Consider the following 27,887-nt stretch of genomic DNA (forward strand, 5'->3'; position numbering starts at 1 on the left):
CCACAGACGTAAAATACTTCCTCTTTAAAAAGTCAATACTTAGATTCACTTTTTCTTGTAATTTTTGGTGACGTATTTCCAGATTTGCCTTCAAATTCTGTAGCATAAACATTGAACTTTATACTAACAAATGTAGCTCGTTAGCATTAGCTTTGTTTCACTGTACATATGAATACGCAAGTGTGTTTTAAGCTTATGTATCTGCAATCATCGCTCATCGTTATATTTTGACAGAAGGGAGCTTGTTTTCCGATATCGTCACTTCACAGGGATTTGAACATTATTTTTGTGTTTTTATTCTGATTTTAAAATGCCTTGAAACTTTTTGGATCACGTGCCTTCCAGGTTTTGGACAATGCATTCAATGAAGAACTTGAAATGTCTTTGTTTCGATCGGACTCGGTAACTATGCACCACTGTGTCGTCTGAACCAGCATAGCCATGTTTTCTATAACCACAGTCAAATGTAGCAGGAACTTTATATTATTTGGACAAACGTGTGGAGATTTGTGGCATTTCTGAAAATCTCACGTTGTGTTTTTGTGTAGTTTACCTGTAATAATACTCAGCACTTTGCCAAAAAAAGACTAAGTAAAAGACTGTAGGGTTTTTAACTCTGTATTCTCATGTTTATGTTTTATCTGTGTGATGGATGTAGTTCTGAGGAGCATCTTTAAGGGTCATGTTTTGGACTGTTAATCTGTGATCTCAATATTAGAGCAAATAATGATAAAATGCACAATTCTCTGGCTTTTGTCTCTTTTAGATAGCTCTCACAGAGGTGGTGAGGTAGCCAAAAAAATGTACTTCAGTAGAGTAACATTACTTATAAATAATATTACTCAGATAGAAGTACAAAGTAGTGGTCCTAACTGAAGTTAGAGTACAAACATATTTGTGAAAACTACTTCTCAATAAGAGTAATTTAAAAAGTAACTGCAGCATAACATCTGATTCATAATTTGAAGGACAAAATATTAAATAATGAAAAATGTGGTATTTTCAAACAGACAAACCAAATCATTTCTGAAGGAGCTGCAAGAAACACAAAATTTGAAATAATTTCATATTGTCAACATAAAGCTCAAGTCACTTGTAGACTTACTCACAGTGGGAGAGAGGAACATAACTTTTACTCGAGTAAGAGTACTGTTGCATTGTACACTATATTACTCAAGTAAGACTACTATAACTAATATATATTATATACTATATATATATATATTATATATATATATATTATATATATATATATATATATTTCATTGTTTATCTAACATTAAACTATAATTTAATCAGTTTTAAAATGGCCTAATTCCTCCATAAACCTGCTCTCCTCTTGTCTCTGGTCGTTTTGACACATCAGCTGATCGCACACAACCACGTGACTCTTGTGTTGACATTCTGCGCCGGGGCCACGGCGACTTCTCCTCGACGCGCTCTGATTGGCTGTACGTCATCACGTCTCCTCCCCGCACACGGAAGCGCTCACGAATCCGCCAAAAAAACCACAAATAAACCCAAAAATACGAGATTATCATCGTATTTCTGGATCCCATCTGATTCATCAAAGCTTTACGCACTGTTTGAGTTTAACCGGGAGTTACGCACGGCCGCCATTTCGTGCAAACATCCACAAACGCTGCGTCGGCTTAAAATGCACGAACGCTCGGACAAAACTAGCTAAAACACCTTTTGTATCAGACGTACTGCTTTCGAAACTCGTCTGGAGAATAGTTAGGTTTGTATTTGTCCGTGGTGGTTGTTAAAGTGCGGGAAAAGCGCCAGAGATTTGAAGATTTTAGCGCGTTCGTGTGAGACCAGGAAGGCGCATGCGCAGTGTGTGAGCTCCCGCGGGTTGATATAAGGATTGGCGCCACAGCTGATCACTCATTCATTCTGCACCGCCACGGTAAGAGCTGCTCTGCACTTTTAACACTTGTTTAAACACTTTTGCATTGTCTACAAGCGCATTGTGTTCAGTTAATGCGGGTTTGACGCAGGGAGCTTCCTTTGTCGAGACGTTTTAGGCGCAGTTTAAAGAGATTTCATTGTGCTTTGGAGTAAATGTAAATGGTACAGTTTGTAATGCTTGGAGGGAACCTGCAGGCTACAACAGCAAACCAGGACTAAATCAAGACTAAACCAGGACTAGAAGATCTCAAATACCGGACTATACCAGGACTAAACGAGAAACTAAACCAGGACTGAACACTTTGGGCTTTGTGCAAGTTTCTGTTTCCTTTTCAGTACCTTTAGACATTATAATCCATGGCTTAATTTGCATGTAACCTAAATGGAGGGAATCTTAAATATAAAACTAACCAGGACTAAATGTACCATGTAACTAAAACCAAACCAGTTTAAGACCAGGACTAAACCAGGTCTCAATCAGGACTAGACAATGACAATGTGTGCACACTTATAACTCAAATTCAGCTAATGTACTGCAAAATACATGTCTTATTTTAGCTTTTATTTAGTTGTAAGGGTCATCAAAGGTAGATCGTGTTGTTTTGACCCATTCTGAGCTTGTATTTTGGTCTAAAGTTGCAATTTTAGTTTTCCAACACAGCAAAATCCTCTAAACTCTGTACTTTGCAGGTTTTCTGCTTTAAACTACGATCTGTTGCATATATTTGGTGTATATATTCACTTCAGACGTGTTAATAATCTCGTTTATGTGGTATAAATTGGATAAAGTCGTTTATCATCTTGTCTTTTTGTGAGGGACCAGTTATTGTTGACCTAGTTAGCTCTGACCGGGCTTTTAGCGGCTAGGACAGTAGCATCTCTTATCTGCTTTAGCTTCGCTGTTTTCCGCTTTTTGGGGCTCTTTTTTAGCTCCAAAAACGCCATAACGCAAATATACGATCCTCAAGCGTTTAAACCTTCAGTTAAACGTGTAATCGCGGTGATACGGACAGATTTAAGCGGTCATTTGTGCACGGTTTCCCGGCTTGGAGTGGAGCAGGCTGGGCTGAGTTCCTCCCGCTCTGGCGCTTAGTGAAATGGCGCGTCTTTGAGTTTCCAATCTCAATAAAAGTAATTTTTTCACACATGTGTCAAGTTTTAAGAACACAATCTTAATCTTGAAACGTTTAATTACGAGTATATCCTTGAAAATGTGAGGTTAATCGGTGCATTTTTGAGTATTTTGTCTATATTTGAGAGCGGTAAAACTGCCCCCACCTTTTTGGCTCCCTTTTCAAACTTAGCTTCAGTTCTTGCTAATTTAGCCTTTTTTATTTACATCTCGGTTACAACTAATTTAACCGATGTTTACCAATTCTGAAAGCTCTATCCCTGCTCTATTACCGTGTCATAACTACATTACCATCAACACTTTATAAATTACAATATTACCCCTTTTTATTAACATTATCTGATCAGGCTTGTGCAGGGCTGTCACGTCCATTCAAGCCTTATAAGTTTATTTACACCTATATTACACCCTAAATACTCTTGTAGAGCCTTGGTATGTTTTCAAATACAAATATGAGTCTATTAATTCGCAGTTTTATTCTCGTATCATGAGTCACTTAGAGCAGATTGTGGAGTTACTTCTCAAAATGGCTCCCAAACTTATTACACTGCAGGTATCTAGTCTTACTGGTTTCTGATGCCTCTGTTTATGGATCTATTTGTTTCTTTAATACTAAGATTTTCTCCTTTTGTCTTTTTCAGTGAAGCAATAACCCAAGCCTACATCATGTCTCGACGCAGGTATGTCCACAAAAATGACTGGTGCATTACACAGATTGTATGCAGAAGTTTATCTGACTATTTTGTTGGTTCTAAGATGTCTGCTTTTGCCATAAATTTAACAACGTTTGGGGTCTATTTTTTAACTAGGCTACACTATTTTGTCTTTTGTAATTGTAATCAAGTCGTTTCTAGTGTTTTCACGATGCTTGATTTCGATAGTGAGGAATAAACTTGATACTCTGTACGGATTCTGATACCACAATGATATTTACAAAAACACACTCTTTATCTACACAATAGAATGTGTTTTTCAACTTTAAATGGGAGTACTTTTTAATGTTCTATTCCCATGTGGCCTTATATCCGTGTAATCCCTCATAATGGTCCATGGTGTGTACTAGTCTATGCGTCTTACACTTGTTCTGATACACCTCACGATCATTCTAAAGACACTCAGGAAAGGTTCATTTCTGTCCTGTCAATGAGGCTTTTTTTTAGTATTGATACCTGCTCAAATGAGTAACAAGTTTTAGTATCGACTAGCATATGATTTTGACAGCCGTAGTCTTTTCTATATGCATTCTTCACATGGCAACCTAGATAATATAATGTCTTACGAGTTATTCCATATTAACACAAGTTTAACTGTACATTTTTCTTGTACAAACGCTGAGGTCACATCTGGTTTATTTCTGTCATGTTACTTGTTTTAATAAAAGTTGTATTGTTTTTACAGCGGCCGCCTCACTCTGCAGGTGAGAGACTCCAATACGCCAGAGCCCACAGTGCAACCACAGCTGAAAAAGAGGAAATCTGAGGTGAGACCCTGTTCTCTTATTGTCGTATCTGTTATTAGCATCATTTGAGGTTCAGTTTCAAGCCTTATGTGGTGGCAGAGTGGTTAGCATTGTTCTTTTTATCTGGGTAGGTTCCCTCTTTTAAAACTGCACAATATATTGCGATTTGAGTTGACGCAATTATCAAATCACAAAGGATACTGCAGATGTTCTGTCAGATGCCCTCCCTGTGTCTCAGTGGGGTCTTATTCTGTGTAAAAGTTGCTAACCCTGTTGTTTAGCCTTTATAAACACGTTCTGAAATGCATGGGATTCTTGAATTACTTTGAGACAAGACTGAAATATGGACTGGAATTGTTTATTATGTGCATCTACACAGAATCCTACTTTTAACATGTTGCAATACTGGTCAGTGTTTAACTATGCTTTTTCTAACTTTAGTTGTGGAATTGATGATGTTTTAAAATTAGTTTGTAATATGTTTTCTTTTGTTTAGCCTCTTAAGAAGAAACTGCAGCCTGCCTCCAAGAAACAAAGCTATGAAATCCAGGTTAGTTCAAACTTCAAAATAAAGTTGAAGATATGCAGAAAGTTGATAACAGTTAACACACTACTACATACAGGGGACTCTAACCTTTTTTCTCTGGTGAGTTACCTTCACCAAACAAAAATGACAAATATAAGAGACATGATGAGCTTTAGTTTGTTGGATCATGTCCCCCCCATCGATGCTAAATTTGTTGAACCTGATTGTTTCTTTTAGTGACTAGACCCAAGAACTCACTGTATTACAACCCAAATCTGCATGTGATATTTTAGCTGCCCCCATCTGCGTTGAATATGATTGGACCGTAGAATGCCATCTGAAACCCAGCAGTAACAGAGCACAAAGGTTCTCCTCACATTGACACAGTGACCTCAAATACGGCTTAGCTGCACTACCTCCATCTGTACACTAGATGTCCTCAGTTCATTGTTAAATCCCTACATTCGTTCTATAGCAATTTAAACTCTTCATTATCAATGTATTTTTCTTTGCTATGAGATAATATTTGTCATGGCGCTAAAATTTCAAACACTATTATCGTCATGGTATCAGAATTATTCAAATAAAGAGTGTACTTTCTTTTGTATTATATCTGTGTAATCCCTCAGTGTCCAGGTAGATTCCATAGTGGTCTCACCTAGGTCCTACATGGACAATATACAACATTTTAAACTATTGAAAAATGTAGTTAGAATTGTATCTTAAAAGTCAGATTCGGTAATGTGTTTTTACGGAGACTATAAAAAAAGAATATATTCAAATAATGAGATGATAGTTTACAGTTTTGTTTTGTTTTTTGTTGCAGAAGTGTTGGAGGTCAGAAGAGGGCACTAGTCCCTGTGTCCTCATCGAGACGCCTCATAAAGAACTGGAGCCAAGTGACCCCAAAAGCTTCAGACAGTTCACTTTTAAAAACCTGTTCATACAGCCATCGCCTATACCACAGCTAAGGTACTACTACTACTACTACTACTACTACAATACTCCTCTACCACACTCCTCTACCTCTACTGCTACTACTCTACTAAAAACCCTGTTCATAATTCAGCTGTCACCTATACCACAGCTAAGATACTACTATTTCTGCCATTACTACTCCTCGTCTAACAAAAACCTGTTCATAATCCAGCCATTGCCTATACCACAGCTAAGGTAAAGTACTGCTGCTACTACAACTGAAGACTTCACTGATCCCACAACTAAGATAAAACTTTTTTTTTCACTCTTGATAAATAATGCTTATTTGAACAAATCAAATACTTTTACACATTTAAATAATTGACATAAAGCATTTGCGTCTGCGTTTGTCATTGTGAAACTAAATCTGCCTGAATTCACACGTTAAATGAATGGGTCTGTCTGCCTTTAGTCTGTCTCTGTTCAAAGCCTCAGTGGTTTAGACCGTAGGGTGCTAGACGTCTGAGGTGTGGTCCGACCGGTGCCCACTGGGAGGTAGGGTTGGGAAAAGTATCAAAACTCGGATGCTAATCGATACTAAAACTAGAATCAAAACAAGTATACGCCCATGGATCACTGTGGAACTTACCTGGACCACTGAGGGAAAATCACATTATTAAGAAAGAGTATTTTTTACTATCATTATTGTATCAGAATTAGTACTGAGGATCGAGTCTCTTCCTTTAGTATCGAAATCGAGCTTGAAAGTTTAGTATCGTGACAACACTAGTCTGTATTTCTCATTCCCACAGTAAATGCGTCCAAATTTACACATTAAATGAACTGGTCCGTCTCTGTTTAAATCCCTGCTTCTGGGGTGTGGTTCCTGGTAAACATATGGATCCGTGTCTGGTAGGGCATCTGGCGTAATATAAACCCGTCACATCTTCAGTCAGATTCGCTCATGAACCAAAGCTAATTTTAACTTTTATAACTGTTTTGTCTCATGGCCCCAGCAGCTGCTTTCCTCCTGTTGGTCCTGTTTTTATCTCTTATGAGTTTTGCATAATTTATTCCCTGATGCGTTCGGGGGCTCAGTGCTTAGGACGATTAGCATTAGAAAGAGCCATAAGTGCCCCATTCACTTTCATTATCAGTTGGCGTTGGCTCAGCCCCCTCCACTCTCTCTCCCTCCCCCTCCCCTCTCCTGGTCTTACTGTAAACGTCATTGGCGAGAGAAGAATTACTGCAGCCGTATGTTTGCCAACCTCTTTCATCACGAGACTAAGAAAACTTGAACTGAACATAAAAATGCAAAAAACAAAACGGTAACATTTGACTCTTTTTTTGTAATGTAAATCTCATAAATTGTGCGTGTTAGGGCTGCAAAAATGTCCAGAAATGCATGGTATTCTTGGATTAGTTTAGAATATTTTCTTGAATTATGAACTTTAATCTGTCAACTGGACAAAAAGTTGTAGGAGTGAAAACCATTTAGCCAAGAAATGGACTTTCATTTTGGTTGTTTATTGCACTGAAGAACCTACTGTGAGCGGGCTTGCATCCCCACAAACGTTTCCATGGAAAGAAAGTCGCATATTTTACCTCATTGTTTAATACTTAAACATAGTAACACTACAGTTTAATAATATTTTTATTTCCCTTTGCAGCTGGGCGAGTTGTGACGACGTTTGGATCAAAATGTTGAACAAGGAGCTTAAGTACATCCACGACAAGAGTTACCTCCAGAAACATCCCAAAGTGCAGCCCAAGATGAGAGCCATTCTGCTCGACTGGCTCTTCGAGGTAAAACGATACAATACTCGGACATAACTCATTTAAGATAAAATATAAATATATAAGATTAAATAAATATATAAAGGGTAAAAGAGAGTAGACCTGGCTAAAGTTGAGACACAGGAGAAAGTTGGGTTTGTCTTCTTCAATATTTCTAAGTAGGATTTACTGATACTATTTACTTGGTTGTAGATTACAATACTACAACAAAAAGTATAATACACATAGACAGAAGATTGAATAGTTGTATAAAGGTAAAAAGAGTAGAACAGATGCAGAACTTGTTGTATTTGGACCAGTGTTTCTCAAAGTGTGGTGCAGCTCCTTCAGGAGGTACAGGCAGCTCTTCGCAGAGTTTGTGGGTTTGTCTCATTTAGAGTTTATTTTATCCACTTTCCTGTCCTCCTCTGGCTCATTTCTTGTTTAGAACTGCAGTCCAAATGATGTAGTCCACTTTTAGACCTGGTTTAGCCCTCGATTAAACCTGAAATAACCCTGGTTTAGAGCTGGTGCTACTTAGTGTGACATGGTTGATTTGTCATATTTGACCTATTATCTTGGAAGAAATCGTAATTTGAACCTTTTCTACATACAGCAAAATGTTTCAAAGGGTTAAGGAGTATCTGGAGTAAATCCTGTCTCATTGTATTTACTTGGCTGTAGAAACATTTTTATGAATCAACAGAACGTTTCAGTTTTGATTAAAAGAGTGAGTGGGAAATGCATGCACTTTTAACTCGGTAAACTCAGAAAATAAATGATCTGTTTAAATGTGTTTCTGAGTGAGGTCATTATGTCTTATAGTGTGCGTTCTCTTATCTCCAGGTGAGTGAGGTGTACAGTCTGCACAGACAAACGGCCTATTTGGCTCAGGACTTCTTCGACCGTTTCATGTTGACTCAAGACGACATGAACAAAGATTATCTCCAACTTATTGGCATCACCGCCCTGTTCATCGCAGCCAAGATAGAGGTAGGTCTGCGGACACTGGAGCGGGTTTAGACCAGGGTTGGACCTGGTTTAGTTCTTGTGTAGTCCGTGAAGTTCTATTGATTGAGCCTGATCTCACTCATCGAGTCATCTAGACACTTTATCACAGCACATTGTTAGTTATTCTGAACTGAAATTCCTTCTTGCATCAGTCTGATCATTTTTCTGGTCCATATTTCTCCAGGAGATTTACCCTCCAAAGATCTTCGAGTTTGCTTATGTCACAGACGGAGCCTGCGACACGTGGGACATTCAGAAAACAGAACTGCACATCCTCAAGGTTAGTTCCACTGTCGCTTTACGTCAATGTCATGTACTGTAGCAGCCACAAAAGGTTTACATACCTTTAATACAATATGTGGTTTTATGAATCCTGGCTAAAAGCACAGAGTGATCCATGTGCATGCTCAGGGCGCTGAAAGTAGAAGTCTGTTTAGTTGCCTCAAATGACTGAATATAATGATTGTTTTATATTTTACTCGTCTGAGAGTCTAGAGGGCTTAGTGTGTTGGCTCTGATCTGGCTCATGTTTCACACTTCCCCTGTGTGTGTTTTCAGGCTTTGGAGTGGAACCTGTGTCCGGAGACTCCGATCTCGTGGCTGAAGCTCTACTGTCAGGTCGAGGCTCAGAGCGACGCAGAGAACTTCCTCGTACCACAGTTTAAACAAGAAACATACATCCAGATCACGCAGGTAAATAACCTCCAGAATTCACTCACTGTGCTGCATAAACAACATAACATAAACAACTTGGCTGTTATGTTTTTGAAATAACAATTTTAACGTTGATTTATTCTTTATCAGTGAAATACATTATCAGAGTACATGGATTCACAACAATTGACTCAATCCATTTCCTCTCTCAGCTGTTAAACTGTTTCTCCCTGAGCTTTTAGACCTTTGCCTAAGACATTTTGGCTCTTTCGCTCATAAATATTCAAATGTTTTATGTCTATTTCCACCTCAGCTGTTAGACCTGTGCCTCATGGACATTGGAGCTCTGGATTTCTCGTACTCTGTTCTGGCGGCTGCAGCGTTCGGTCACTTCTCCTCCTTCGACGTGGTGCACAGAGTCTCAGGTCAGTCCCACATGTTCTAACCTCACACCAGACTCAAATGTGTGTGTGTGTGTGTGTGTGTGTGTGTGAGGGACAATCCCAAATGTACTGTGCTTTTTGTCTCACCCGCTCCTCTCTCCTCAGGCCTGTCGTGGGAGACTGTGTCCCCCTGCGCGCGATGGATGACTCCATTTATGGAAACACTCAGGTCCGAGCCCCCTCCTCAGCTCAAATCCTTCGTCAAAGTGAAGCCCGAAGACAGGCACAACATCCAGACACACGTGGCCTACCTGGATCTACTGGTGAGTCAGTGTTTGGTTCAGAGGTGGGACAGAGAATATGCAGAGGACGGGGTCAGAGGGGCAGAGGACGGGGTCTATTTCAAATCTAATGTATTTTCTTGTCTTCTTTCTATCAGAGAAAAGCGCAGGAGCGACAGTTGGACAGTTTTGACGGCTCCCTCTCTCCTCTTCCTCTCAGCGAGTCCACGTTAACGCCTCCGAACAGCGCAGAGAAACCAGCCAATCCTTGAAGAGCTCATTCAAACGAGCCAATCAGAAAAGAAGAATCATTCCACTGAGCCAATCACAGACAGGAACACACCTAAACCGACTGATCTCAGAGCAGGAAAACCACTTTGGGAAGACTGAAGTTTTGGTTAACACTAAACTCAGACTAATTATTCTAGTCTAACTTTTATTTTAATTTTCATGTGACCAAAAAGAAGAATTTTATTTTCACTGTCTCAAAATGGGCAGCTTTTTTTTTTTTTTAAGTTTTGTCTCACACTTTTACCTTTAAGCCACATTGGGTTGTACTTAAAGAACCTAATATTAAAGTCAATTTTGCGTGATATAGGACCTTTTAAATCAGCTCAAAATGTGGCTCCGTTCGTTTTCTGCAACTGAAATCTACCTGCAGTAAATATTTTCATGAATTTGTGAAATTTTGACCAAATCTGAAAACAATCTGTAGTATTTCAAACCTCATAAGGGTTTATTTTTGATATTTTGTTTGTAGTTTGACACAATCTATAACCATTATATCGCCAATATCAACAACAGTCTAATGTGATTTGAAGCCTCAATCATTTGGAAAGAGAAATTGCTAGAGGTTTTTGGTTAAATTTTGTAGTTTATGCACAATGCTGGAAATCTAAAACAAAATTTGTATCTAAGAATTTGAAAATGTCACTTAGTCTTAGATGATTTCAGCAGAGCAGTGGAATATTTGTTGTTTTTTATTTTATTTCAAGGCATTTTGTGTATTTAATTTCACAAAGAAAGGTTTATATTTTTACATATAAATCCAAAAAGTGTAGAACAAAGAACCAATATTCATCAGAAGAGCTAGAGATGAGCCAGTCCAGCTTTTTCTGTGCCGATGCCGATACCGATACCCAATATCAACCGGTACGAAGGGCAGAGACTGAAAATATTTATTTCCTTTAAACACAAATAGAGTATGGTCAAAATGATCTAAATGTGTTTTGAAACTGTTATTTATCATTTAAAGTAACCACAGAACAGGTTTGAAAAAATACAAGTTTAATATTATAAGACGTTTTGGACCAACATTGGACAGAAAATCGTCTTATTACAAACATGTCTTTTTTTTTTCTTCTTTTTTTTTGCCATTTGTCTTATTGCACCAATGTCTACACCAAAATGGGAGATTTTCAATCCTGATGCCGATATCTGATACCAGTATTATCTCGGTACAGAAAGCAGTGTAGTTTAAAGGTACACTATGTAACTTTTACGTGCTTGTGCCCATTGAGACGTTAACACTGCCTGTATTAAGTTACGTATCCCTGTGTAGACAAGTAGGCGACACCTTCAGGCCAATTTATAGACTGTGGAGAGGCGCAGGCAAGAGATGAGATCGAAAAGTTCCACAGTGTACCTTTTTTTATTTTTGGAGTTGTTTGACGATTCTTTATTTCAACAGTGTTTGCGTTTATAATGGTGCTGATTTGTCTCCTGGTGCTGCCTGAGAGTCAACGTCTTCTCTCAGGGACTCAAAACCCGCCCCGTGTTTTTGAAATGTTTATAGGATATTTATGAAATGATCCGTTTCTGGAGCTGTAGGAACGACTCGAATCCTGTGAAACTTGACTTGAGTAGGTAAAATTATCTACAAATGTGTAAAGTTGTTTGTTTTTTTTTGGTATGAATTGAGGTATTTATTGTTTTTAAATGTCAAATGTTTGATTTCAGCTGAAGGCTTTTGTCCAATTTGTGCCTTTCCCATCAGAACGCCTCAGTGAAACCATGACGACTCAGATCTGTATTTTTGTATATAGCAATCCACTAAAGTGTATTTTCTTTTATAACAAATTCTTTTAATAAAATGATGTGAAACTAGCAAAGAAAAATCTCAATAATTCCTTGTGATGAATGGAATCAAACCAACGCACCGAAACTGGATTCTTTCAGACCTGGTTCATTCGAAGGACAACAGTTTTTGGAGCTTTTTTTTTTTACCATGTTATAATGTTCCCTCATCAAAAGCGCTATCCCGGGCCTATTCGAACCTTCTTTATGATTAGCTGTAAGTGCGAAGCTCCGCCCACAAGTCTACATCATCCACACTCCCACATGATAATTATACAAATACAAAAACACACAAAACTACACAGCGACGTGACAAACCTGATGTGATGTGCAGTAGTTTCATTCATGCAGCTGAGTGTGTCGCGATGGTGCTCTGAAGGGGGAGTCACTTAGCGCAGGGAGCAAAGGCAGGAGAGATTCAGCAACAAAAATGAAACTGAAACTTGTACAACACGTTAATACGTCGTTTTGGGTGAATATCGCATTTTGAAAACAATAGACGGAAACATGGTGATATAAATATGTTGTGTTAGTTAGAATCAGACGACTTTTATTGCCATTGTCAGTGAACACAACTCACAAACTAGGAACTTTCTTCGGTGATAAAATGCAATATAGTACATAAATATTATTTTAAAAGTAGAAATATAGCTGTTATAAATATGAATATTGCATTGCAAAATATAATATGGCATGTATAAAGTTAAAAAAGATATGCTTAAATAAAATAGTCATAATACCTCATAGAAATCAAATACTTCTTCTTTAAATAATCCACAAAACCAATATTTTAATACACACTAGGACTTTATGTTTTGTTCTTGTAAATGCAACTGATCCACCAACTAAAACTGGATATGCTCAGACCAGGTTTAGTCCTAGTTAAATACCGGTTTGGTCAAGTTGTGTCTTTATTATAATGATATATATTAAAACTCTGCATTGAAGTTGTATCCAAACATGTGTACTACAAAGAAATCGTAACAGTAAGTAAAAGTACCAGTGCGCTTAGTTGAGTTAAAGTTGTGTTTCTCTTCCCTCAGTGACTAAGTAAGACAATGTGAAATGATCTGAACATTTTCTTTCTTTTTGTGCATTATTATATTTTCACATTATTTCACATTACATTAACTTCAAAATTAACTTATTATAAAATTATAAATCAGAAGTTAGTATTCTTGGACAACTACTTCAAACTTCTACCAGGTTTGAAACAGTTTAGTACTGGTCTAGCTCTAGTTATATCTTCATTAAAAACTAGATAAAAAGTAAAAATAAAAAATGGAGAATGAGGTTGTATTTTTGACAGTTTATTCTAACACAATTATACGTCTGGTTAAAATGTCAAAATGGCACCTGAGCCAATTGTGAGTTTGTTTTTAGATTATATTGTCCCAGTAAGTCGCTCAATGCAGGCAGTTAAATTACAAACCAAGTTACAAGCTAGTTCTGTGGAGAGGAGGGCCCACTCACTGTAATAATTATTTTATTTTATTTTATTTTATTTTATTTTATTTTATTTTATTTTATTTTATTTTATTTTATTTTATTTTATTTTATTTTATTTTTCAATATCAGAGACAAAACCATCCTCTGTTCACATATAATATGATCCTTAATCCTGGTTTAGGGCTGGCACAAAGTTTAAGAGTAGATCAGCCAAAATTGTACTCACATAAGAGTAATGATACTTCAAATATTACTCAAGCAGGAGTAAAAGTATGCAGCTAGAAAAGTGCTCTGAAAAGTATAATTTCTTTAAAAAGTTACTCAAGTAAATGTATCCGAGTACCTCTGTGTATATGAACCTGTCCTGGCCGCAGATTTGAACGGGTCTGTGATGAGACGCTCTCACTTTAGTGGCGCCTTGTGAAACTGGTGTGAAAAAAAAAAAAACACTTCAACAACAACAAGAAGAAATGCAAATGTGCTGATCTGATCTCACCAAGACGCTATTAAACAGGGGACATAATGGGAAAAGGTTTGAAATGATCATTTAAAGTCTGAGGGAGTCCTGGTTTAGTCCTGGTTTAGTCCTGGTTTAGTCCTGGTTTAGTCCTGGTTTAGTTTTAGTCTTAGTTTCGCCATGGTTTAGTCTTGATTTAGTCCTAGTTTAGATCTGGTTTAGTCCTGGTTTAGTCCATTTTTAGTCCTTGTTTAGCCCTGATTTAATTTAGTTTAGTCCTGGTCAGTTATGTTCTGTAGTTTTGGTTTGCTTCTGGTCTAGTCTTTGATTATTTCTGGTTTAGTCCTGGTTTAGTCCTTGTTTAAACATGGTTCAGTCCTGTTACAGTCCTAGTCCAGTCCTGGTCTAGTCCTGGTTCAGTCTTGGTTCAGTCCTGGTTCAGTCTTGGTCCAGTCCTGGTCCAATCCTGGCTTAGTCCTGGTTCAGTCCTGGTCTAGTCCTGGTTCAGTCTTGGTCCAGTCTTGGTTCAGTCTTGGTTCAGTCCTGGTCTAGTCCTGGTTCAGTCTTGGTTCAGTCCTGGTCTAGTCCTGGTTCAGTCCTGGTCTAGTCCTGGTCTAGTCCTGGTTCAGTCCTGGTTCAGTCTTGGTTCAGTCCTGGTCTAGTCCTGGTTCAGTCTTGGTTCAGTCCTGGTTCAGTCTTGGTTCAGTCCTGGTCTAGTCCTGGTCTAGTCTTGGTTCAGTCCTGGTCTAGTCCTGGTTCAGTCTTGGTTCAGTCCTGGTCCAGTCTTGGTTCAGTCCTGGTTCAGTCCCGGTCTAGTCCTGGTTCAGTCCCGGTTCAGTCCTGGTCTAGTCCTGGTCTAGTCCTGGCTGGTGCCTTCTGGAGCGTCCTAATGTGCTCTTATTGTTTCTTATTGTTTCTTATTGTTTCTTATTGTTTCTTATTGTTCTTTATTCTATCCTATTGTTTTCTGTGAGTGGAGAGAGCTTGGGCCAGTTCACTACAGACAGAGAAGGAAGTGAATATGGGGTCGAAGGTCACGATGCAGGACGCAGCCTCGGGGTCAGAGGTCAGACGGGAGACATGTAACGCGTCCGTGTGGGAAAAAGAGGGAGGGCTCAAGATTATGACAAGATGTTCTCTGTCACTTTAAATAAACGTCAAATTCAGAGCGGAGCCATTATTCAGCCTCAAAGACGTTATTGTGTCATGATGAAAGGATTTTAATACTTAAGATTAATATGAAAAGTTTGTGGAGGCAGTCCCAAACTAATAATGAGAAAGATCAACATTTGTGGATCAGAAGTTTGGATTTTTCTTTCAAAAACAGTGAATCTTCCATAGTTTTATAAGCCCCGCCCTCCAACTGAGACTATGACATCATCACATTTTAATCTAGAAAATGAAAACATGGGGGGGATGGGTCGACGTGTATGTGTATGGTGGAACATTTCTGCACTTACCATGGAACACAATGCACATATTAGCAAACAATCAAAAAAGTTTAAAGAAAACTCAAGATAAAATACAAAATGGATTTAAACAGGACATTTTCTGATCAATCTGAGTGTTCATGATCCTGTTTAGGAGTGTAATTTTCAATAAAAAGGTGAGAGTGACCGAGTAAACCGTTGGCTAATGCTAGCTAGCGTGTGGCTGTGATTTTATGTGCGAGATGCTTAAAATTACCAGCACAAATCATCTCACCTGTTGTAAATCAGTTCTTTATGGTCAGATTGGGTTAAATTAAACCTCAGATTAAAGTCTAACTTGAGGTACAGAGCTTCTAACAGAGTGGTGCTTTCTGTTAGCATCACACCACCAGGGAATGTTGATGACATAAGCTGCAAAGTATCAGTTGTTCTACCTCTGTCATCTTCTGAGTGAGTGACACATGGGTTTAACCAATCACAGGGAAGTGTGAACTCTCAGGTAAAGCAGAGGTTTTATTTACCACTTAAAGGCGTTTTACTTGATTTCCTTAAAAACTGGTTCATTTTAAACAGGTTGCAGTGGTCCAAAGTTATTCCTCACTTACCTTAGGCATTCTGAGCATCCTAATTATTCACCATGATGAGTTTATAAGTGCTTTTCACACCTCTCAGAGACCTGAGCGGAGCTTTGCAGAGAAGTTAAATAAAAGCAGTAAAAACTGATAATAAACCGGGGGTAGCTTTATGTTTACACTAGCTTTAGCTTTAGCTGTCTTGCTAAGTGACCCAGAAACAAAGGGGACTGAACTGCAAACCCTACAGTTGGTGGGCTAAGCAGGTAGATCAAAGACCAAAACCTGGTCTTAAAATATGAGGTGAAATAGAACAAACAGGAATGAGCCACCACAGATTTAACTTAAACACATACATTTATTAACAAACGTTCTGCTTGTGGCATTTATAGCTACAATGTGACCTGGTTTGGTCCTGGTTTAGTCCTGGTTTGGTCCTGGTTTGGTCCTGGTTTAGTCCTGGTTTAGTCCTGGATTAGTCCTGGTTTGGTCCTGCATTAGTCCTGGGTTAGCCCTTGGTCCTTCCCATTATTTTCTCATTAGAATACTTATTACACTGACTGAAGTTTATGCTTTATCCCTGATCTAGTCCCTGTTTTAGTCCTTTTCTAGCCCTAGTTGAGTCCTAGTCGGGTCCTGGTCGAGTCCTGGTCAAGTCCTGCTTTGGTCTCTCTAGTTTTGTCCTAGTTTAGTTTTTGGTCCATCACAATATTTTCTTAGAATACTCACTAGTGAAGTTTATACTTGGTCTAGTCCTCCTTTAGTCCCTCTACTTAGGTCCTGGTCCAGTCCTGGTTAAGTCTTTGCCTGTCCAGCCAAAACCAAACGCTGTGACAAAACTTTCCAAAGACAAAAAAGTGATATATTTTGTTGAGAATAATACGAGAGTTTGGAGAGGATATGAAGACGAAATTCCTTCTGCATTTGATGCATGTGATCCAATTGAGCGTCTGTGGTGTGTCAGGCTCTCTGGTCCCATTTTAGACCCTCTGGGTTTGAACAGAGGATTCCAGATTCTCTGCTCAGACAAGCTTTAGAAGTTCATTATAAAATGCACTGTTTCAGCACATTAAGTAGTCACTCTTAAATATTAAGAATATTTTTGTTCTAGACTTTGTTTGGACATTCCTTAGTCCTGGTTTAGTCCTGGTTTAGTCTTGGTCTAGTCCTGGTTTAGTCCTGGTTTAGTCTTGGTCTAGTCCTGGTCTAGTCCTGGTTCAGACCTGGTTTAGTCCTGGTTGAACTCTCTGTAGTACCATAGATATTTTTCTGGTTAGGATCCTCCAAGCAGGTCTCAAAGCCTGGAGCAGATGACGAACCACAAACAAGAGAAAACATCCAGAGACCAGGAGCAACCAGGACCATCTGAGCAGAGAGGAAGACTATTAGTACAACAGCAGCAGTTGTCTCTGAGTGCTCGAAACCAACAGTGAAATCGACACTGATCAATAACAGACAGATTAACCAACATTCATAGAACCAGCATATGGAGAACTGTCCCAGAACTGTCCCCTGAACTACTACTACTGCTATTACCACTACTACTATTGCTACTACTACTGCTACTATTGCTACAGCTGCTGCTATTAGTACTACCACTACTATTGCGGCTACTGCTACTACTGCTCCTACTACTATTACTATTGCTACTACTACATTATTCTTTCACTCCACACTCTGTGGTGGTAAACTGCTTCTGTAGCTGCCCTGGGGCAGACTGACAGAAGTGAGGCTGCCAATCTGCACCATCAGCCCCTCCCACCACCACTTACAAACCACATTCATACTAAACTGTTCAAGTTAAGTGTCTTGCCTAAGGACACAACAACATTTTGCACTAGAGTCCCCTGTTACCCCTCGTCTCCCATCCAAGTACTGACCCGACTCTGCTTAACGGCAGAGCTCAGACGAGAACACTACTAACTGACTTAAAGCTTGTCTTACCGAGGGGCGGTTAGCCCCAGGCCAGTCTGTGCAGACATGTGTTTGGCGGCTGTACTGCCCCCTCTGCTGGCAACAGTGGGGAGTGAAACATTTTGAAATGACAGATTAGCAGTACACATCAAAGATGCATAACAAGGCACTCACCGGGACAGATACTGGGTGTGATTGCTGCGTCTGGACCGAACACACAGCACAGTGGAGACGGGCCGGCCACAGCGCCACCTGCTGTCTGCCACACTGCAATACACCACAGAGAAGAGTGAGATGAAGGGAATAGGGAGAGGGCATCAAGGTAACTTTGTGACTGGCTCAGTGGGAACAGTCCTGACCAAAAATGTTAGAGTAAATCTGTAGAGACTGTACAACCCAATCAGCTGAGTAGATGAGTAGAGGGTAGATAGTCTCTGGGTTTGGTCTTTGGAGGTATCAGTGTTTGGGTGTGGGGTAATACTAGGGGTCAGGGTGGTAGCTGGTCTCTGGGTTTGGTCTTTGGAGGTATCAGTGTTTGGGTGTGGGTAATACTAGGGGTCAGGGTGGTAGCTGGTCTCTGGGTTTGGTCTTTGGAGGTATCAGTGTTTGGGTGTGGGGTATTACCAGGGGTCGGGGGGGTAGCTGGCCAGGGTCCCATTGAGGATGTAGCTGGAGGATCCACCTCCATCCAGATTTATGGCATTTATGACTCCGTTCTGTTTAAGGAAGTCAGCCACCTCCCACAGACTCATCCTGAGCACAGACAGTGAATACAACAGCAGGAAAATCTGAAATGAGTCATATCCAACCACTGCAAGACCACATCATGGACTGGGACAATGCCAGAGTCAACAAATGGATACTTGACATGACACCCATTAAAGTTATCACTTATTTTCTAAATAAAAATCTTCTTCCTCCAAAATTCTGTATGTATTCTATAAATTACATATAATTTTAGAATTAAGTTGTGTTTCATTTTTTGGTATTTTAACAAAAACTTTAAAATGTCCACAGTGTAACCATAGACTGTATAAAGAAGTGGACTAAGTGAGTGTCACCCACAGCGAGGCTAGAGCAGTTATAGGGGCCAATTTGGAGTCAGGTTCCAACCCTGAGTATCCTAGCAACCAAAGAGCCAATCCGGAGCCAGGCTGTTGAAGATATCACCCCTTCTCGCCCACATCGCTGCTTTAGCAGAAAGCAGGAGCATAACAATGCTGTCAATCAAATCTGTTGCTAATGCTGGGGGGGGCGACCTCGGGGAAAAAAAGGCGCCTGATTTGTCTCTTATTATTGTTCATATCCTGATTTACAGACACAATAGTGAAATAAAAATACCAGGATGATGTAGAACAGGTCAATACAAACATCTTAAGGCCAAAATGACAAGGTTCACTGCAGCAGTTACAGAGAGAGGGTTGACAATTGTACAATCTAAAGTGAATTGGAGCACCCTTGCTAGCGCATTGGCTATGTCCACTTATATATACAGTCTATGGCTGAACTACACATCAGAAGGAGAAAAACAACAGGGATGTAGACCAATGGAAAACTGGAAGAGGATAAAACTGATAGGAAGAAGTGGAGAAGTTTGCAGGGACCTGAAGATGTGGAGTAAACGTGACCCAGTGTGTAGCAATGTGCGGATGGATAAGTCAGTAAGCAACATGTATATTCATTCACTGCACACTTGCTGGTGGTAAGCTACAAACCACAGCTGCCCTGGAGCAGACTGAGAGAAGTGAGGCTGCCAATCGACGCCAATAGCCCCTCCCATCCCCACCAACACACACACCCCACATTCACACGAGGCCATGTGAGAGAAGTGTCTTGCCGAAGGACACAAAAACTTTTTCTGACCCTCTGTGAAGAGTCTCTCCATCACTCTGGAAAATCACCACGCTTCCGTTAGCATGATGCCCAACCGCCGTCCGTGCCGACAGCATATCCGCAAAGTCTCGGAACACCTTAACTGCAATACACCGTTAGCATGTTAGCATTAGCATGTTAGCTTCAGCGTGTTGGCATCTGTGAGGAACTCACTGGACTGGTTCTCATCGCTCTCCACCTGCAGACTTTGGTTGATATAAACATGTCCGTCTCTCAGGAGCCACACCACTCCACTGACCAACTGCACAAAAGGATTCCTCTGGTCCAAGACCTCCTCCTCAGAAAGATACCTGCAACACAGAAAAGAAAAGAGGGTTTAGACCTGGTTAAGACCTGGTTAAGACCTGGTTAAGACCTGGTTAAGACCTGACTTAGACCTGGTTTAGACCTGGTTAAGACCTGGTTAAGACCTGACTTAGACCTGGTTAAGACCTGGTTAAGACCTGGTTAAGACCTGGTTTAGACCTGGTTAAGACCTGGTTAAGACCTGGTTAAGACCTGGTTAAGACCTGACTTAGACCTGGTTAAGACCTGGTTAAGACCTGGTTTAGACCTGGTTAAGACCTGGTTAAGACCTGGTTAAGACCTGACTTAGGCCTGGTTTAGACCTGGTTAAGACCTGGTTTAGACCCAGTTTAGTTCAAGTTTAGACATGGTACAGAAGTATCGGAAATCAGACACTAATCGATGATGAAACTAGTATCAAAATCAGATACTTGTTTTGAGCAGGTATCGATACTAAAAAGTCACATCAACAGGACAGAAATGAACCTTTCCTGAATATGTTTAGACTGATGTTGAGCCGTATCTTTCACAAGTATAAGACACATAGACTAGTACACACACATGGACCACTATGAACCTACTGCACACTGAGGGATTACACACATATAACACACATGGGTAGAGAACATAAAGTACTACCATTTAATGTGGAAAATCACGGTATATTGTCTAAAAAAAAGTGTTTTTATTATCATAGTGATATCAGAATCAGTATCAAGTATCAAGTCTATTCCTTTGTATAGAAATTTAGGTTTTTGAAATGTCGTGACAACAGTAGCTTGTAATATAAGTCCAGTTTACTGGAGACTATGACGGTATATTGTACAGTATTTTTTAAAAACGTGTTAATTCCTTCACATCTCGCAGGGTCAGAGCAGATACTACATGGACGTCCGGGCAGTTGGTGCCATATTGGTTTCATCAAATTTTTTCTATGGCTTTTCACAGACTTTAACAAGAAGAGATTAGAGATTGACCGATATGAGTTTTTCCATGGTTGATGCTGATATTGATTCTTTAGACTACAGAGAAACTATTTGCCGATAAACTCCGTGATATTTATGGGCCAATGTTTATTATTTTGCCCAAATTACATTATTGAAATTTACTCCAAACTCCCCCACAGTCCTTGTTTTCCCACAGACCAGTAAGAGAGCTGTGTAGTTATGTTTTGTTCAGTTATCTCTTTACACTGAGGAGTTCATATGAAGCTTTGTGTGTGCTCTACTCTACTCTACTCTACTTTAGGCAGAAGCTCGACCAAAACTTAATATCAAGATTTAAGGCCGATAGCCCGTTCACTAAAAAGTGCAAATATCAGCCAACCAATATGTCGTTATTAATGGAAGATCTGAAAGCTCAAAATGACCTATAAACTGATTTAATACTGATATTTGGGCCTTTGCAGATTTCCTTTGGAGTTTACGTTAGTGTACATTGGCAGACAGAACCAATATGGCAGCACGTGGTTAAAAACAAGAGAAATTGTAACTGAAATCAACATTTGAAAGTTCAAAAATGGCAAGAAATGATTTAAGTAACACACAGTGCCAGTCTAAAGTGTGTATACATTCTCTCATTCAATGGAATCTTATATTTTATACTGAAATCAAAGTCTCCACCCTCCACCCTTTACTTTGTGGAGCTCAAACCCTTTTCACTTCACAGCTGAGCCTCGGGATTAAGAAAAAAAGTGAGTTATTTTGAGTTTATTTTTTGTTTGCTACATCCCACATGTCTCACTCATTGTTCAGATGCTTTAGAGAGAATCTACAGTGTGAATAAACTTAGTAATCCAAGTTTAGTCCTGGTTTAGTCCTGGTTTAGTCCTGGTTTAGTCCTGGTTTAGTCCTGGTTTAGTCCTGGTTTAGTCCTGGTTTAGTCCTGGTTTAGTTTCTCCTCGTTGATTTGAGTCCAGTTGTGTCAGACTTTGAGCTCTTCTTGTTCACAGCAGCAGCTCATGTCCCACATTTGAACTAAACTCTTAAACTTAAACACATTTTCTCAATTTTACTCACAGCTCAGCTCTTCTAAAAATGTGTGTTTTAAATGTTTTTATTGCATACTCTCTCTACACAAACACAGTTGCAGGTTGTGTTGACGTTTGTGCTCATGGATTGGTCTCACATCTCCCTCATGTAATAAATATTCTGTGTATTGTCTTTTGCAGAGTGAGGTGTTCAGTCTTGTCTGTGATGTTGATAAAGTCATAATATTAAGTCTGGATTTGTGACAGCGCTGCCAAACTTAAAGGTTCTTTCTTTTTTTCAGCCTGAGTAAATTTACATTGTGATTTAAAAGACATCACATTTGGATCATTATAATCATCACAACTGCTGTTTTCAGTCTCTGCTCTGGTATTCGCTGATACTGGGCATTACTTTATTACTTCAGGTGCAGTCTATGAGTACTTTATGTGTACTTTAACTGTACTTAAGTCGTTAACAGTAGTCGTTTTGATGCCCTATTTTAAAACATTGTTCCAGTTTTCTCATCCTAAACTTGATATTTTATTAAGAAAATAAACTAGTAATTTCTTTGCTTGGCAACTGCAAATTTTCCACAGTTCTAAAACTCATGGACATAGAAACATTTCAATCCAAACATAATAATGTTGAAATGTTGGAGCTGTTGAACTGTCGCCTTGAACAGGAAGAAACACATGGTTCTCCTCATGACGGGTTTGTTTGAACCACATCACATCTTTGGAGACTTTTACACTTTCTGACACGTTTCATGATCGAGCTCGTGTCGCTGAGTTTGGAGCAGCGTCTGTGTAAAAACAGGTAAGACAAACACTTTTGTCTATTTGGAGTTTTTATGTGTCGGCTGTTTGTCATGGTCTCGTTTAGACACTGGGCTTAATATAAACCTTAAACCCTTAATATACTTTATTTTTATATGAAACAAATGCAGTGTTTTGTGTTAAATCAATGTGACTGATGAGAATGTAGTGCAGCTTTTGGAGGGGAAGAAAATGACCTTAGAATCAAGCCAAATTAACTTATATATATATATATATATATATGATCATAGGCGTGCTTCCGGCTCCAATTCACTTTACATTGGAAAACTGTGTCCCCTCTCTCTGTAACTGCTGCAGACTCATTTTGGTCTTAAAATGCTCGTATTTACCCGCTCTACGAGGGTTTTTATTTTGTTATTCTGTGCTGATTTAGCAGGTTTCAGTGGACGCTAAACCTGCTAAACCAGCGGTGCAGGTGTGAAAGGGTGTTACCTTCATCAGCCTCACACTGGATTGGCTCTTTGGTTGCTATGGTACTCACGCTTGGAATTCCAAATATGGAAGTCTGCTCCAAATTGGCCCCTATAACTGCTCTAGCCTCGATGAGCTTCATTTGACTGAAGCTGAATGCTATGGGAGACGCCACACTCACTTAGTCCACAGTCAATGGTCTATACCTAAAAAAAAAATTCCGAAAGTAACATTCATATTTTAAGATTTATAAGGCACGGTGACTACTCATTTATGTGGAAATGTCCAAAAATTTTAATATAAAATTCAGCAAAACGTAACTTTAAGTTTTGCACCAAACCTTCCAACTCTGAGTCTAAGGGAAAATGAATAGGACTTTTGTCTTTGTACTGGAGCTTAATAGTAAATGTGATGCTGTATTCACCCAAACACCAGGCTCCCGTCGCTCCTGATCCCAAACTGAGCATTCAGGACTCCTGTGCTCCTCACCACTCGGCCATCGCTCACCACGTTCCCCAGACACTGGCCTGTGCTCGCATTATAGAAGCCTGCATTCACCGCCACCTCACAGCCACCAGAGAGCGCTGTCTGGGCCGCAGGGACGAGCTGCTGGAGTTTGCACCCATCCTCTCCTCCAGGCTCCAGCACCGAGAGGGTCCTCAGGGCGTCCTGCACCACCGCCATACGCCCTGCAGCAGAGAGGGGGCGCTGTCAGCACTCAGGAGGGACAGAGGACTGGAGGTCTGCTAGCAGAGTGGTTAGCGTATTTTACAGCTTGTGCAAGTGTTAAGTAATGTTCACTTAAAGAGGGGTATTTTACTTCTGTGGAATATTAACTGCTAACACATTTAGACACATATTTAGATCTCCATGTTAACTTTTATTGTTTTGAAAATGCTATATGCACCCAAAACAACTATTAACATGTTCTCTGCACTAAGTCCCTCCCCCTTCAGAGCGCGCTCACAACACAACAACAAAAATGGCTTAAAGCTTATGATATAAGTAATAAGTAATATGGATTTAGTTGACTAAAACAACTCTAAAATTAAGAGTTATTTGATCTAAATGAACATGGCTCCTGCACTCTTTTTGTATGGAGTTTGCATGTTGTTCTCTTTGATTTTAGTTCCCTACCTAATCCTCCGTGTGAATCGGACGTGCCTACATCTGGATGATTATCGTGTTGGTTTGACCCCAGACACAGGGAGAACATGCAAACTCCACACAAACAGAGCAGACACGGACCAGGCTAACCACTGCAGTGTAATGTCTGACCGTAGACGTAGCGCCCCTCGCTGGGCTCAAGGATGAAGGTGTGAGCAGAGGTGGGGCTCGGGTCTGAGGAGGAGGGCCAGGAGCTGAAGCTGAGGGACACAAACAGAGTCACGGGAGAGGGTTAGATACTGTGGAGATTATTTTATACCTTTTTATTTCATGTGAATAGGCCTGTCACCGTAATTGTTCAGTACAGAGTATACAGTTTTCTCATGTAAAATGAATTGGAGTCAGAGTTAATGGAGTGGGACGCAGGCCCATGGTCACTTCTTATTTAGCAGGCTAGCAGGTTAGCTATGTCCATTTATATACACAGTCTGAGGTATAGAGGTAATGTAGATGACGTCACAACATTCTGAATTTTTTAATTTAGTGTCAGTGGCAGTAATGAGATTTTCTCCTGTAAAAGCTCAAAACATTAAATCTAAAATGTGCTGCTACGGCTTTAAGCAAATATAAAAGTCTACTCGTATAAATATTTGGATTGTAATCCTACCTGACAAACCAGAAAATTAAGTCACAAATGACACGTTTCTGAGTCCGCATGTTGAGATTCGTTGTTGTGGTTGAGCTGGAGCGTTAGCTTACATGCTAGCTACCGTAAAACGTAAATTTCGGACTATAGAGCGCACCTGAATATAAGACGCACCAGCTAAATTTGAAGAGAAAATGAATTTTGTACATATATAAGCCGCTCCTGAATATAAGCCGCAGGTTTTCATATCGTAACATGAGATATTCACACAGAAAGACGGTGCACCGACACGCTTTTTTTTGTCGTCTTTTTACATTGACCCAGTTGGATTCATTGATGCCGAGGTCACGTGCAGTGGCTCTTATTTCAGGGGTCGACAACCCGCGGCTCCGGAGCCGCATGCGGCTCTTTCAGCCTCATACTGCGGCTCTGCGTGGCTTGGGAAAATAAATTTTAAGTATTTAATTGAAGTGTATTTTATTTGTGTTAGCTCTTTCTTGTGGTAGTTTAAATTGGAAGATTATTATGATCTTAAAATAAAATTATATTTTCTTATTTTTCGTTGCTCAAAATAAGTGTCACACTCGTGGAACAATGTTAAAAACAAACATGGCTCACGTCTCACAGACACAGCTCACAGTCCTGCGTAAAGAGCCCTGATTTTCAGACGCTGTGCGCACAGGGGTCAGGAGCAACTTTCGCCCGTCCCTAATGACACACTAATAAGCTCGTCCGTAGATGTATCATGAAAATCCTACTGGAAATTGCCACAGAAATCTATTTGATGTAGTGGCAAGTTTATTATCTGCTCTTGTCTCCGCGATGACGTATCACGTATAACACATCAGACACGTCGCTCAAAAGTAGAGCCACAAGCGAGTGAAAATGAGCCAAAACAAAAGTCTTTGGAGAGCTTTTTAACAAAGGAGAAAAGGCCAACTGAGGAACCAGAAGAGGAGACGACCTCTAAGAAAAAGAACGATCAATTTAACAGACAACACCAGGAGTCCTACTTAAAATCTGGGTTTGTCGCTACAGGTTTTTGTCGCTCTGCGTAATATGCGGGAAAAGCAAATGAGGCAATGAAACCCTCAACACTACTTTGGCACATGGAGAATAAGCACCTGGGATTAAAGGATATACCTTTAGAGTTGTTTTTTTTTTGTTTTTTTTTTGAAAGAAACTGCGGAGCAGAGTAGACATAATCACATAATCAGCGCAGGGCTCCCTCTGATGCAGCGGTGTGGTGAGTTGTATTTTTTTATGCACTTAAGCCAGAACTAAACCAGGACTTAATGGGAACTAAATTGGGACTAAACTAGGACTTAACCAGAACTAAATGGGACTTAACCGAGACTAAATCAGGACTAAAGGGATTAAAATGAACGAGAACAAACTAAACCGAGATTTAACAAAAACAGCAGCTAACAGTCCTTTTAATCCCTGTAACCTTTTGTCCTTGTTGTTTGATTATTACCTGTCTCAAAGCGTGATTACGTCTCTCACCTCGTCACGTCGGCCCCACGCATGCACGTGCACAGCATCACGAGCCCAAGCCCCCGCGTGTCCATCCACTCCGACTCAAACTTTGTTTTTTAATTTAATCTTCTCTGTAATCTTGCAGGGCTGAGGAGCTGCACTGGCTGGAGTGACTGTTTTCTCGCGTTTTCAGAACAGGTCGTACCAGTAAAGTAACACGTCTAAAGAATAAGTCAACATCAACAATATGTTGAGGGATTGGTTTCTAGCACCTTCAATTATTTATTATACACACATGGACAAAATATTTGGTACCTGTTGGTTAATGAAAGAAAAACTCACAATGGTCACAGTAATAACTTGAATCTGACAAAAGTAATAAATAAAAAATCTATGAAATTTAACCAATAAAAGCCAGACATTGCTTTTTAACCCCGCTTAAACAGAATTATTTAAAAAAATAAACACATGAAACAGGCCCGGTCAAATATGATGGTTCTCTTAACTTAATCTTTTGTTGCACAACCTTTTGAGGCGATCACTGCAATCAAACGATTCCTGTAAATGTCAATGAGACTTCTGCACCTCTCAGCAGGTTTTTTGGCCCACTCCTCATGAACAAACTGCTCCAGTTGTCTCCGGTTTGAAGGTGCCTTTTCCAGACTTCCAAAGATGCTCAATAGGATTTAGGTCAGGGCTCATAGAAGTCCACTTTAGAATAGTCCAGTGTTTTCCTCTGAGCCATTCTCGGGTGTTTTTATCTGTGTGTTTTGGGTCATTGTCCTGTTGCAAGACCCATGACCTGAGACTGAGTCCAAGCTTTCTGACACTGTCCAGCACATTTCCATCTAGAATCCCTTGAGATTTCATTGTACCCTGCACAGATTCAAGACGCCCTGTGTCAGATGCAGCAAAGCCCCAGAACATAAAAGCCTCCTCCATGTTTCACAGTAGGGACAGTGTGCTTTTCTTGATATGCTTCATTTTTCCGTCTGTGAACACAGAGCTGATGTGCCTTGGCAAAAAGTTCCATTTTTGTCTCATCTGTCCATAGGACATTCTCCCAGAAGCTTTGTGGCTTTCCAATCTGTCTTTTTTATGATTTGTTTTCACATTGGCGTCCTCCTTGGTCGTCTCCATTAAGTCGACTTTGGCTCAAACAGCGACAGATGCTGCGATCTGACATTGATGCTCCTTGAGCTTGAAGTTCACCTTTAATCTCTTTAGGAGTTTTTCTAGGCTCTTTTGTTTCCATTCGTTTTATCCGTCTCTCTGATTTGTCAGTTTTCCTCCTGCAGCCACGTCCAG

General features: G+C 39.8%; 2 protein-coding genes across 3 annotated transcripts; one reads left to right on the plus strand and one right to left on the minus strand.

The window, feature by feature from the left end:
• Positions 1-3,690: 3,690 nt before the first annotated feature.
• On the plus strand, positions 3,691-10,544 carry LOC117383624 (G1/S-specific cyclin-E2-like). Its single transcript, XM_033980830.2, has 11 exons — positions 3,691-3,726; positions 4,445-4,526; positions 5,002-5,055; positions 5,858-6,003; positions 7,620-7,755; positions 8,572-8,718; positions 8,921-9,016; positions 9,295-9,429; positions 9,704-9,815; positions 9,939-10,096; positions 10,213-10,544. Exons 1-11 carry the CDS (start codon positions 3,713-3,715, stop codon positions 10,324-10,326), a joined length of 1,194 nt encoding a protein of 397 aa, XP_033836721.1. The 5' UTR covers positions 3,691-3,712; the 3' UTR covers positions 10,327-10,544.
• Positions 10,545-16,380: 5,836 nt separating this feature from the next.
• On the minus strand, positions 16,381-26,764 carry LOC129456940 (N-acetylglucosamine-1-phosphodiester alpha-N-acetylglucosaminidase-like). Of its 2 annotated transcripts, XM_055228018.1 has the most exons (8): positions 26,607-26,678; positions 24,626-24,714; positions 23,772-24,036; positions 19,999-20,135; positions 19,816-19,927; positions 18,577-18,705; positions 18,127-18,219; positions 17,232-17,403 (listed from the first exon to the last, which is right to left on the minus strand). In XM_055228018.1, exons 1-8 carry the CDS (start codon positions 26,669-26,671, stop codon positions 17,256-17,258), a joined length of 1,038 nt encoding a protein of 345 aa, XP_055083993.1. In that variant the 5' UTR covers positions 26,672-26,678; the 3' UTR covers positions 17,232-17,255. The 2 variants fall into 2 exon arrangements, with proteins under 2 accessions (XP_055083994.1, XP_055083993.1); XM_055228019.1 differs by having other exon boundaries at positions 16,381-18,219; positions 26,607-26,764.
• Between the last annotated feature and the right edge of the window lie 1,123 nt (positions 26,765-27,887).

This window comes from Periophthalmus magnuspinnatus, chromosome 16 (assembly GCF_009829125.3).
Source record: "Periophthalmus magnuspinnatus isolate fPerMag1 chromosome 16, fPerMag1.2.pri, whole genome shotgun sequence".
NCBI lineage: Eukaryota > Metazoa > Chordata > Actinopteri > Gobiiformes > Gobiidae > Periophthalmus > Periophthalmus magnuspinnatus.